The following is a 13,084-nucleotide window of genomic DNA, read 5'->3' on the forward strand; positions in this document are numbered from 1 at the left end:
GCTAAAACATTGAACTTATGAGGTTGGGTGTTGGACTTATTGATGATGTGCCCAAATGGACCGAAGACGCCCCCAAGTTGGCCTTGACATTATTTGATGGACATTGCTTGTTTCGGAGCCCAAATGATGGTTGTCCTTGAGATAACATGGGAGGGCTTGCACATCACCTTTACACCTCCATGCTTGAGCATAATAATGCCACATCATACCTTTTGCCCCTCGAAGGGGTGACATGGGGCAAAACTTTGAAGATGTCATGGTTTTGGAGGCATACCCATGCACTTTGAGCTTTTCTTGGAGTGAGAAGCACTAATGATCAATTTTGTCACCCGCTTGTGGCACATTGACCTTTAATGGAGGATGACGTCATAGTGGAGGACATTATTTCCCACAAGTGGCCTATTTTGGCATTTGTTGTTATGTTTTTGAGCTATAATGAGGTATGCTTGTGACCTCACACTTTTTGAATGCTTAATCAAACTTACTTTAGCGATTTGCCTTAGAGCTTTGCTTGTAAAACTATTTGACATGAACAACAAGTAGGTGGAGGTAGTTGTAAAGAAAAGTGATGAGATCGAGCTTATGGTGATAAGCCTTATAGACCTCATATAAATAGAGGAAGCCTTATTTCATTTTTTTATCATCACTTACTCATCAATCTCCTCTCTTTAGGAGTGTGTGTTAGCCTCCTTGTCTCTATTGGACGAAAATGTCATCTTTTTATGGTACCATCACATAATAAATATTATCACTAATTTGGATCAAGAATAGCTATTACGGTATTACCAAATGGTCTCTTAAAAAAATGCCACTTAGAGCTCAGTAATAAAAAACAGTGGAATTGCAATAAAGCCAAACCTTGAGCTAGAACATTGATGCTCTAATGAAAGACATGTTAACATTACTAGCATGGTGAATTGATGTTTATGGCTTTTTGCACACCAAAACAGCACTCACTGAAAAGATTATCTATTGCGTGCATAACATGCAAATGAAATGTTCTATTCAAAAGAAATTTGAGTATCCTACGGTCCTCATTACTATTTAGAAATTACTCAAAGGAACTCGTTATTGTAATTAGTAGTTAAACCATGGATCATTAGAATACTCAGCCATACATACTTGTATTTCACTGGCTTGACCTTTGAACACCAATTTGTGTCTTAGTTGAATGCATTTCGTAATGAATGTCATCAAGCTCCCCTCTTATCCACTCCTAGGAAGTGGCATGAAGCATTATCACCCTAGATTGGGATGTGTCATGGTATCAAAATAAGCATTCAAGAAAATCTAACATTTGCCCAGCTAAATATTTGAAGCATGCCATTTCCAATGACCTACATCACCAATCATCAAGAAACAAAATATGGGTGAAGGCTTATATGTGCGTGTGTATGTGGGATTAAGTTTTACCAAAAGGGGTTACATCCATTGATGAGAAGCAAGGAGATTCCATCAATGGGCAAAATTCAATTCTTGTGAGGGCTTGTCTTGGAGCCTTCAAGTCACCTTGAGGTAGCAGTTGAATGTGTAGTTGCACTCAAACTTCAAAGAGATTATATTAAATGATCTTATAACACGTGCACACATAAGTGGATCAAATCCTAATCCCCATTGTCCTTCAAATTTAATAAGCTCTAGGTATGGTTCTAGTAGCAACTTCAAGCACTTGTTGTGACAATGACCCAAGTTCAAATCCTAGTGGTCATGCTCCTCTCCTATGTGGGATGTGCTAGATGCAGCTCATGATTATATTGAATATTGTCGATATATCCCTTAGGCAGATTACTGTAATGGCACTCGCAAGGCACTAGAAAACTATATTCTTCATTTAAGTGTTTGAGAATGGATCTAGCTCCTTTTCAAGTTTACCGTCCATAGGTTCCATTTTTTAAAAATTACAATTAAATTTTAATTGTGTTTTGATATCTCAGCCAGCATTATAGATGAAAGAATAATATAAATTTTAATTATTAAAAATGGCTAATATCAATAAAAGATAAGCTAATATTAAGCTAGTATTGAAAATTATTTTGATGTAAAGTATTAATATGGATGAAATATATTGACGTTAATAGTAGTGAGGTTAACTATACATATGGATATCATTAGATATTTAATCTGATAAAACTGTAAAAGAAAGTGATGTATATGAAAAAGAGAAACTACCAAGAAATTATGATGTAAATGAAAATAGCATCCAAAGAAATAGAAAACTCTCCATAAAATAAAAGAGAGATTTTTTTTTTTATAATTTTCACTCATCACAAGTCAAAAAACAAAGACAACATATTTGTAGTCATTACGTGGAAGGGAGACCTTAAAATCATTGTACCTCTCTGCTGCACCTCCAAAAGAAACACATACACACAAGACTGGTAAGGGAGCAGGGGTCTTGAGGAGAAGAAATGTAACACTGTCATCATGGAGCGCAAGATCACAAAAGCCATCAAATAGCACTGCAGTAGAAGACGTGTTTGAAACAACAGCAGGAGCAAACTAGAGACGACAACACCCTCAATGCAGAAACGGGAGATGGCCATTGCAAAATTCAAATGCAGACACTTATTGCAATGAAGGGGAATGGGAGTGGGAAATGGACGCTGTGTTATGCCACATATGGAATGGCCAACTACCGAAGCAAGTCCTCTCAAATATTTCATCTGCCACCTCTCTCACTTCCGGGGAACTGTGAAAATGACAAGTATACAGACACCTACAGGGCAAATTAGACCCCAAAAAAGGGCAGGCAAATTCTGACAACCCTCCCCTAGAAAGCAAACTGGACACAATTGTCACAAGAATAGCAAGCATCATATTTAACATTTTGTTATTAAGTATATGGAAATGAATTAGCAGGTAATAAAAATACAAGATGTTAAAAGGGAAATGACAGGAAATAGCCAGGAACATACTAGTCAGTGTTCGAAATAAGCACCATGGAGCTGCTACAGAAAAAAACCGGAGCCTCTTGCTTCTTCAATTGGACGTTTACACGATATATTTAACTGCAATACACTTCGTTTGCATATATGGAAAAGTAAACTTTGTCCAGAAAAATATTACATAAATGAAAATATCATCCTTAAAGTCCCAGATAAATCAACCAATTGTGTTAAAAATCGAGACTATTGGTTGTCACTTAAATTGGACACATTATCATTTCAGACTGGTTGAATATAGATGTTTAAATGAACGCAAATAAGAGAAAAATATGATCCAGCCAAGATAACATTAGAAAAAATAGGAACATTCACACTTTTGCCAAAGCACCATAAAGATATAGAGACTGTGGAAGCAAGAAAATTAAAAGGACTTTGAATACCCAAAACCATCATCATTAGGAATGATGAAGAATTTGATAAACATATTCTAACTGAACCATAATTAAACGTGAAATACTAGAAACGGAACTTAAGCTAGGGCAGTCAAAAGCTGCACAATCAAATTTCTCATTTGTTCACAAAACAACATTTAGCCGGGTATAGAATTTCCAATCATTTAATGTAAAGGGACTTATCTGCAGCAGTTAAAACTCTGCAAGTTTGCCTTCACGGGATCAGCGTTTTCGCAGCAAATGAAGGCCCAAATTTGTCCTTGTAATGTATGTCGAAGACTATGCATTGCGCTACTGCATTTTCAGGTCCTTAAGCTTGTCCTCTAAATCACCATCACTATCACTGCTCTCATTTTCATCATCATCCTCGTCCCCGTCCCCGTCCCCGTCCCCATCCTCGTCCTCATAATCATTATCTTCGCCCTCTGCATCATTATCTTCCAGAGACCCAAGCACGGAAACACCCTTGTCACCTCTTCTCAGGACATCTTTGACAGCATCAATCCCTTCTTCCGAAATGCAATTTCCATCAATATTCAGCAGATCGAAGTCAGGCTTATTGACAACTAACTCAGCTGCAACCTTCGCCCCTACTCCACTGATAGAATTTGAACTCAAATCAAGTTCCTTCAGATGCTCGTGACCTTCCTCAAGGGCTCTGCAGATCAACACTGATCCCTCGTCCTTGAGTTCATTCTCTGACAAAACTAACTTTGTAAGCATTCTTTTCAAACGAAGGCACTCTGCCAACGCCGTAGCTGCTTTCACAGTAATCTCATTGCCTGCAAGCTCCAGAATCTTGAGGGACGGAGCCCCTTCCTTCAGGCTGTTGGCAAGAGCTATTGTCCCCTTATCCTGAAAACCCAGATAGCTCAAATAAGCCTCTGTAAGACCCAAATGCGGTGAGAGGGCTCTGCTCAAAGCAACCCCGCACTTCTTCCCAAACATGTTATCCCTTAAATCCAACTTCTTCAATCTATTTCCTGCTCCTAGAGCTCCTACTAAAGCTATACCACCCTCAGCACCAACCCTAGTAGATGAGCATCTGAAATCCTCCAATGCAGTGCAGTTCCTAACGAGCTCTGAAAGGGGCTCTGCTCCATCATCCCCTGTCATATTATTATGGAAATGCAGAACCCTAAGCCTCTCGACAGAGGGCAGAAGCTCACAGATGGCTCTAGCAGCCTCCACAGAGATACCATTGTTCATAAAATACAGTTCCTCCAACGTTTTCTGAGATTTTAACAGAGGCCCAAATGCCCTTACACCCTTCTCACCCAGTGCATTATCAGAAAGATTGAGGGACCTCAACTCACACCCTTGTAAAACAGACGCAAATATGGTCATTACCTCAAGGGCCTCGGCCTCAGGTCTTCCTGCAATAAAATCTGAAAGATCAACATCAGTCAGATTTCTCTGAACTTCCATCAAAGCCTTCTCTGCAACACGAGCAGCATCGAGACCAAAGCTTCGGTTGCTGAAGCATATCTTGGTATAACTATTCCCTTCCTCTGTCAATGGCCTCAGGAGCTCCTCAGCAAGGGTTCCATCGACAAACCCTCGATCACCTCTTGATATGTCAAAAATGGTCTCCTTCACTTCAACAGTTTCAGCTGTTAGTTCCTTCTCAGTTTCTTGTTTCTGGCTTGTGGGTCCTCGCTTAAGGGCCTCTAGCATGAGTCTACTGGCTTCTCTTGCATAAAACTGCACTACGGAGCTATCATCTGAACTGGGTTCCTTGGCTTCATGGTCATTTGCAGCAAGAAATGCTGTCTCTTCGATTCTCTTCGCATTTTCCGCAGCTTCTTCTTTGCTCAGGAGGCCATATTTTCTGGAAAAGAATGAAACTGAAAAGAGATTATCAGTCATGCGTTCTACCAGCATCAGGCGTGTGCTCTCACTTGGAGGCCATAGCTTGATGGAGAATGCTCTCTCTGACTGGTTGTTTGTTGATCCCATGATGTTGGATTTACAAAAGAGTACCGCCTCTGTTCTGTGAAGTGATGCAAGGTATCTGAACTTCTCAGGGATACAAGCCCTAACAATCCTTCGTTCCCAGCACTACAGATTAATGTATCTGCAAACCCACAGTGGAAGGCGCCAAAAAAAGCGGTGGAAGGTAACTAAAACGCATCTAGGGCATTCCAAGAAGTTGGATCTAATAGGAATTGATCAAGCCAATTGTAAACGTAAGCCATTTAAAGAGGTTTCTGCCCATCTAGTGCCACAGCTTGATGCTATGATGACCCATGACCCATCCAGAAAATGATTTGAGATAAATCCATTATCCATCAGATAGACTCCCTCAAGCATAGGACACAATTTAGAAGTTTGAGATACACTCCCTCAACCATAGGACACAATTTAGAAGTTTGAGATACACTCCCTCAACCATAGGACACAATTTAGAAGTGGGTGTCAAAAATTCAAGTTTAAATGGATGTGTTATATTGATATTCAAGTTTAAATTTAATCTCACTTTATTTGATTATTTGATGTAAAGAGTGTTAAGTGGATTATTCAAAAATCATGAAAAATTAATGAGTTACTATTACTTCTTATAGAAATAGTCATAGATGAGTGTACTTAACTCTAAGTGGAATCCCAAAAAATGATATCTAATTTAAATAAATATATATGTTTTATTGATATTCAAACACAAAATGATATCTAATTTAAATAAATATATATGTTTTATTGATATTCAAACACACTTTACATGTTTTCATAAAAGTTAGGGATGATGGTGTTTTTTAAAAAGTTGTTTAGGGATAATGGATGAAGTATTATTTTCATAAAAGTTAGGGATGATGGTGTTTTTTAAAAAGTTGTTTAGGGATAATTTGTTGGATAAACTATTATATAAATAATATGAATTTTAGGTATGGGTTACTTTAATTGGTTTAATTTCATTGTTAAACTATTTATTTTTATTAAGAAAGTTATAGTGATAATGATTACAATTAATTAATATTTTTTCAAAATATAAGAAAAACTGTATATTAAATTAAATTTAAAATAAATAATTTAAACAAAATTTATTGAAATATATCTATGAATGATAATTTATAATTTTAAAATTAAAAGTAATGTATTTGTCTTATTATTTTTATAAAAAAAAAATAATGTTTTTTAATAAAAATTAGTTATGATTAGGTAATTAATGTATAATTTTAAAACTGAAAGTAATAGGTTTATTTTATTATTTTTATAAAAATGAATGTTTTTAATAAAAATATAGTTATGGTTAGGCATTTAATGTATGAGATAATTAATATGAATTATCTTTTATGATATATTTTTGTTTTAAAGAAATTGATTGAAAATAGAATAAATATAGCTCTAATCATGACTATTTTTTTAAGAAGAAATGAGATTTATTAGGGAAGGAATTTAAAATTTAAAAATTACAAGTAGTATATTTTATTTTATTATTTTTATAAAAGATAACAATTTTGCATTAAAAATATAATTATGATTAGATATTTAATATATAAATATAAAATAAGTGATATTTATTGGGGAGGGAATTTAAAATTTTAAAATTACAAGTAATGTGAAAATTGCATTAAAAATATATATATATATATTTTTTTTTTTTTATTTTTTTTTTTTTTTTTTTTTTCAGAGAGAAAAAACCATCATAGCTTATATTAAAAGAATATAATGATCTGAATACATAGATATGTTGGAAACAGATTTTCCAAATATATTGAAGAGTATCAGGTATTCCAAATAACTAATTACCAGATACCAAAAATATAATATCATATCAGTCCAAAAACTTTCAGAATTGTCTTAGACCAATCAGCACATATTAACAGGCCAAACTGAAAAGATTTACAAGATTGAAACGCTTTAAAAAACAAAACATATCAACAATCCCTGATAAGAGACACATAATTGAGAATCAAGGTCCAAAATCAGCCATTTAGGTCGTGACTTGCCAAAATTCGCAACAGAATAGAGTTCAGAGGCGCCCTTGAATCTTGAAAAATATTAGCATTCCTCCATTTCCACAAGAACCAGCAGACAAGGATAAACAAAGTTCGCCGGGATAAACTCTGCTCGCTCCACCATTTAAAGCCATCCTGAACAGAGGAAAAGACCAGGTAAGGAAAACCAAAAGACAAAGAAAGTTCATACCAGATATGGAGAGATGAAGCACATTGGAAGAACATATGAAAATTTGTCTCAGCCGCATTCTGGCACATGGCGCATCTGCCCGGACCATGCCAACCTTTCTTTTGAAGGACCTCCCAAGTAAGGTTCTTGTTCCTGAAGACCAGCCACGAGAATAAAATCATTTTAAGTGGGCATGCCGCCTTCCATAATTGAGGAGGAAAGAGCAGGTCGGAATTACACGAGAGGCCTGAAGACATTGAAGCATATAAATCCTTTACTCGAATAGGCTGAGAAGATCGCGCAAGAGCCCGGACCAGAGCATCCCTGGAGCCCGAACAATGAATCCCCAAGCCATTTAGGCTCTGTAAAACAGAGTGCCAAAGGGGACGCATGGAGGTATTTAATATATAAATATAAGATAAGTAATATGGAATGAAAAAAACTTTGTTTCATTATCTATAAGAGGGATTGGCAAAAAAAAATGTTAAATCTTTATTAAACCATTAAAAAATATTGATATGTACAAATTTAATGAAAATTTGTGATGCCAAAAATAAATAGAGGATAAGAAAAATTAAAATATTATTGAAAGATCAATAATTATTATTTAGAAAATCAGAAGTATTGAGAAGAAAATCAGAAGCATTATTTGTTATAGTTAAAGAAGAAATTTAACATAGTCAAAATAAGAATGAACTCTTGCAAGCTCTATAGTGGTAAAGGCATTGAAAAATTCCTAAACATCATAAAATAAATAAATAAAAATATGTTATCTTTGTAATAAGAAAAAGGTGTACAATGAAAATCACTCTCTTACCATGTCCCTATGTCCACCTTAAATCTCAATTTCAAGATCCTCATAGAACGTTAACTCATCAAAACCATCTAGATTTAGGAGAGCTTAATAAAACTTTAAATCAATTCATTTTCTTATTGTTTTTCTTGTAAAAACAAAAAACTTCCTTTAGCTATTTATGAGAGGGATTGGCAAAAAGATGTTAAATCTTATTAAACCATTAAAAAATAAAGAAAAAGTATTGTTATATTTAAATTTAATGAAAAAGTAATGCCAAAAATAAATAAAGGATAGGTAAAATTAAAATATTATTAAAAGATCAACAATATTTATCTAGAAACCCCAATGGGGGTGATAAACCAAGGTAATTAATGAAGGTAAAGTTGCATAAAAGCTCACGCATAGTGACCAGGTGGAGGGTGGTGCGTCCATCAAGGGAACTCACTCGGAAGAGGGACCGCTGGGGTATAATGTTTATGGGCAGTTCTGGTGTGGTGTGTTGGTATGCTTTGGGAGATGAACTAATTCTCAGTGGATTAGAGGTCTGATCGAGGGCTCTGGAAGGGTTGCATGAGTAGCCTTTCAGAGGATGGCGACCCAAGGAGAATCTGTAGCAGTGAGACTCAGGTCTTGAGTAATTTTTGAAGGGAGATTCTGAGCTTTCAATGCTGGGTCTGCGACCCTGGTGAAAAGGTGGTGGGTTGTTTGTCAAGGCAGAGTTTGTTAGTAGAGACTTCTGGTTCGCAATTCTTGTGCGCAGTTCAGTTCAAGTGGCAATGCCTTCGTCTTCGACTATAAGCGAATTCCCTATCAAAGTCATATTGGTTGTTCAATGGGACACAACATTGGGCGGTTGCCTCTCAGTTGTGTAGCCTTCATAGCCTATGTCAGTCATATTGTTACTTGTGGAGCCAAGGTTGAGGATTCTATTGTCTGGGGACCCCTCTTCTTAGTTATGTTCTTTGTTCTTTGTGGCAGTGTTCTTTGAGAAAAGTCAATTTTTGTATGGGAAGGTAATCGGGAAAAGGATTTTATTGTCTATGTTCTTTGGATTTTGAAGGTTTGTGTGGGTGGGGCTTTTTTGAGGAGAAAGTGTCTGTGCAGCGGTATTTTCAATCCTGGGGTTAAGGAGGTCTGTGTTATTTAGTCTAGGTGTGTTGTCGTGTTGATTGGGGGTTGTAGGTTATATTTGGACGAGAAGAGTGTTGGGCACCTCTCCTGTTGAAGTCATTGGTCTTGGGTGGTATATGGTTGAGTGTAGGTATGGAAAAATAACATGGAGGAAGGGGGGGGGTGGTGAGCCAGCGAATAGAGCCTCAACCTTTTCCCTAGCATTCCATCATGGATGATGACATTGGGGATATGGATGATGGTATGGAGGATAAGAGGGGTCCAGTTGGAGATCTGAGGCAAGTTGATCAAGCCCCATCATTGGAGCTGTTAGTGGAGTAGTTAGGCATCTTGCGGGTTTCTGTCAATGGGCTTCATAAGAACCATCATGATGATAGAATTGAGTTGATTGTTTATATCAACAACCTGCAGAACTCTCAAGAAGAAATCCTTGATCGTCTTCTCTCCTTGAAGCACAATCTTCGTCGTATTTGGGAAAAAATGACTGATTTGGAAGCAAGAATTTATCATTTGGAGTTCCATGTGCATAGGGGTCATGGTCCACTAGGAGGACCGAATGATGGAGCAAATATGTTACCATAATGCCGAGACAGCTTAGTGGTTTTTAAATGGTTTGTATTCCACTCTTTTTGTATCAGGATATGTACTTAGTCTCTCTGTGTTATGTTGTGAAGCTCTTGTTTTTTGTAAATGTGTCTTGGAGTAGTCCTCTCCTCACAAAAAAAATCTAGTTAGAGTGAGGTGAGGAGAGACTACAATAAAAATCAAGATGTAATCATTATATTTTTGAAGAAGTAATGAAACCAAAATTGATCAACAAAAAAAAACAATTAAACAAAGTCTTTCGGTAGAAATCACATGAGATAATATTTTGGCCGACGTGTTTCGAACCAACAAGTGTGGTTCATCATCTATCCCTGATGATGAACCACACTTGTTGGTTCGAAACGCATTAGCCAAAAAATTCTTTCATGTGAATTCTATTAAAAGACTTTGTTTAATTCATTATGGATCACAGAAGCTTGAATAAAAACAAAAAAAACAAACAAAAAACAAAACAAAACAAAACAAAAAACAACAACAATATTAATCTAGAAAAACAAAAGTATTATCTGTTATAGTTAAAGAAGAAATTTATAATTGTTAAAATACGAATGAACTCTCACAAGCTCTATAGTGGAACAGGAAATTGAATAATTCCTAAACATCATGAAATAAAAATTATATGTTGTCTTTATAATAAGAAGGTGGACAATGAAAAACATTGTCTTACAATGTCCCTATGTCCATATTAAATCTCAATTTTAAGATCTTCATAGAATGTTAACTCGTCAAAACCATGGAGATTTAGAAAAGCTTTTCTCCAATCTGTCTGACATAAAAATTAAATGTTAAACCAATTAATTTTCGTATTGTTTTTTACTTTTTCCACATGAAACAAAAATGTAATTTCCATTCTTTCAAAAATTATACAAAATGTACCCCTCGTGCATCTCAAGCAAAAACACAGGTTTCAAACCTATTGTTGAGTACTATTCGAAAAACTGACCAGAGCAAATTCGGTTGAGCCATGAGATATTCAGATATAAAGTTTGTTTTTACATCGAAAAATCAGTGAATTAATAGCATAGAGACGACAAACTAAACATATGATATGAATACATCAACATATTCTATGTTAAAATGTGCATTAGATAAAGACAAACAAATTAACAGTTTTATGTTCTGACCCGCTTGTTGTATGAACAATGGGTGATAGAATTCATATGATGGACCCTCACACTGCTATTGAATGTGCCATAAACCTTGCTCCATATTTAAGCCTGATTTTGAAAGCTTGTTTGTCAGCCCAGTTTTCTTGAAATTTGATAAACAAAAGTTGATCTCAGTAAACAAAAATTGGTCCCAATAGACAGTAATGATCATCTTTGTCATATTTAATAAGTCATGTACTGTTTAGATTTAATACATTCTCATCTATGCATAAAAAAACATCTCTTTTTCCTTGTAATAAATATTTAATTATAGAAATATATCTATAATATTGTCAATTAGATGTAGCTCCAGTGGTCCAAAGAAACAATTATTATATTCTACACCTAAATTTAATTTATTTGTGTCCGAAAGATTATAAGATTTATCATGGTTATTCTCCTAGACAAAAAAAAAAAAATTACTACAAATTCCATCAAATAACTTCAAATAACTTAACTTATATATATGGGGTTATATATATATATATATTCCACTTTTAAATTACTTTTTGTCCACATATGTGACAACTTCGTAATCCCATTAATAACGTCGTTCATATGTTAATGTTCCTCGTTAATGAGGTTGTTGGTTGTTGATGGTCCTCATTTATCAAATGGTTATGTCCCCACCCTATATAATAAAATTGTGTACCATACAATATGTATACAAGAATAAATGTATTCTTGACAGTGGAGATTTTCCCTTTAGGATTTTATGGTTTATTGGCATACCTTTTTATATCATGAGGTGTATTTATGTGATATTGGTTTAAATGGGTTTTTGTTAGCGTTTAGGTTTAAGTTGTGTTCATAGTATTTTATGAATTTATCTTTTTCTAACCATTCAAATTGAAAATCGATTGTTTTAACCCGAAATTATGTAAGAATTATTCGATTATTTTAACTTGAAATTATGTCAGAATTATTTTGCATTAATGTTAATATTATATAATTTAATTGCAATATAGATATCTGAGGGTGTTGAGTATATTTTTATATCAAAATTAAGAATTTTATCAATTTAAATTGTAATTTTAACAAAATTTTCATAAATAGATTACGGTGATGGTAAATGGAAATTTTCAAATTGATAGAACATTTAGCCTTTTAAAAAAATATATAATTCATGCATTACTTAGATTCAATGCATCTTTATGTCTTAATATAAACATGTTATGATTTTATTTTTTTCTAATTGTTCAAAATAACTAGAAGGGACAATGACATTTGGCAATAATAATATTGGTCGGATGGAATTTAACAAGTAAGTTGAAATAAAGATATTCAAGGGTACTAAATCCATTTTTTCATTAAACAACAATTTCATCTTTCTAATATTGCAATTTTGGCAAAGATTACCTAGTTAGATTTCAATGATGGCAAACCAAAAAAAGTTGAAAATGTAAAATATTTAACCATCTTCCATCCCAACGCATCAAACACTCACACATAAAGAAATGATGAACATATCACATAATTTTTAATTCAACTTGGTATAACTAGAGTTGTGATATTCAATGTAACACGTCCCCTCCCACATTTACCCGCTTTTACAAGCCCTTTGGGTAAATGTGAAGGAGAGTGCCACTATGACATGACTCAGCCTCCTATTTCCAATTAAGGAAGTGGGGCCTACAATTGAGACTTACTAACCACAAACTAACATCCTACGGGGACTATAGATCACCCAGGAGCTGAAAAAACACCCCAGGTGGTCAATCCCTGAGTTGGAACCTTATTTCACTGACCTAGAGCCCCAACCGCATGCATGACAAGGCCAAGGTGCGGTTATAGACCTCCAATCACATGCACAACACTGCCTGAGTGCAATTATAGCCCAAAATCTCTAGTTCAAAGCGTGCGATCCCGAGATCTAAGCCACCTTTCCAGGTCAGCCTCCAGACCACTGCCCAAAACTGCTTGTAACTTCTCATAATGATA

General features: G+C 35.0%; 1 protein-coding gene across 1 annotated transcript; it reads right to left on the minus strand.

The window, feature by feature from the left end:
* Positions 1–3,294: 3,294 nt before the first annotated feature.
* Positions 3,295–5,598, minus strand: LOC149255463 (RAN GTPase-activating protein 2-like). Its single transcript, XM_089460488.1, has one exon. The coding sequence runs from the start codon at positions 5,294–5,296 to the stop codon at positions 3,629–3,631; it is 1,668 nt and encodes a 555-aa protein (XP_089316614.1). The 5' UTR covers positions 5,297–5,598; the 3' UTR covers positions 3,295–3,628.
* Positions 5,599–13,084: the final 7,486 nt, after the last annotated feature.

This window comes from Pinus tabuliformis, chromosome 7, assembly GCF_031772625.1.
Source record: "Pinus tabuliformis cultivar Carrire ecotype Pingquan chromosome 7, CPIR1, whole genome shotgun sequence".
NCBI lineage: Eukaryota > Viridiplantae > Streptophyta > Pinopsida > Pinales > Pinaceae > Pinus > Pinus tabuliformis.

Bases quoted from the DNA above. Each gene is read 5' to 3' on its own strand.
- LOC149255463 (XM_089460488.1), bottom strand. From the start codon at position 5,296: ATGGGATCAACAAACAACCAGTCAGAGAGAGCATTCTCCATCAAGCTA.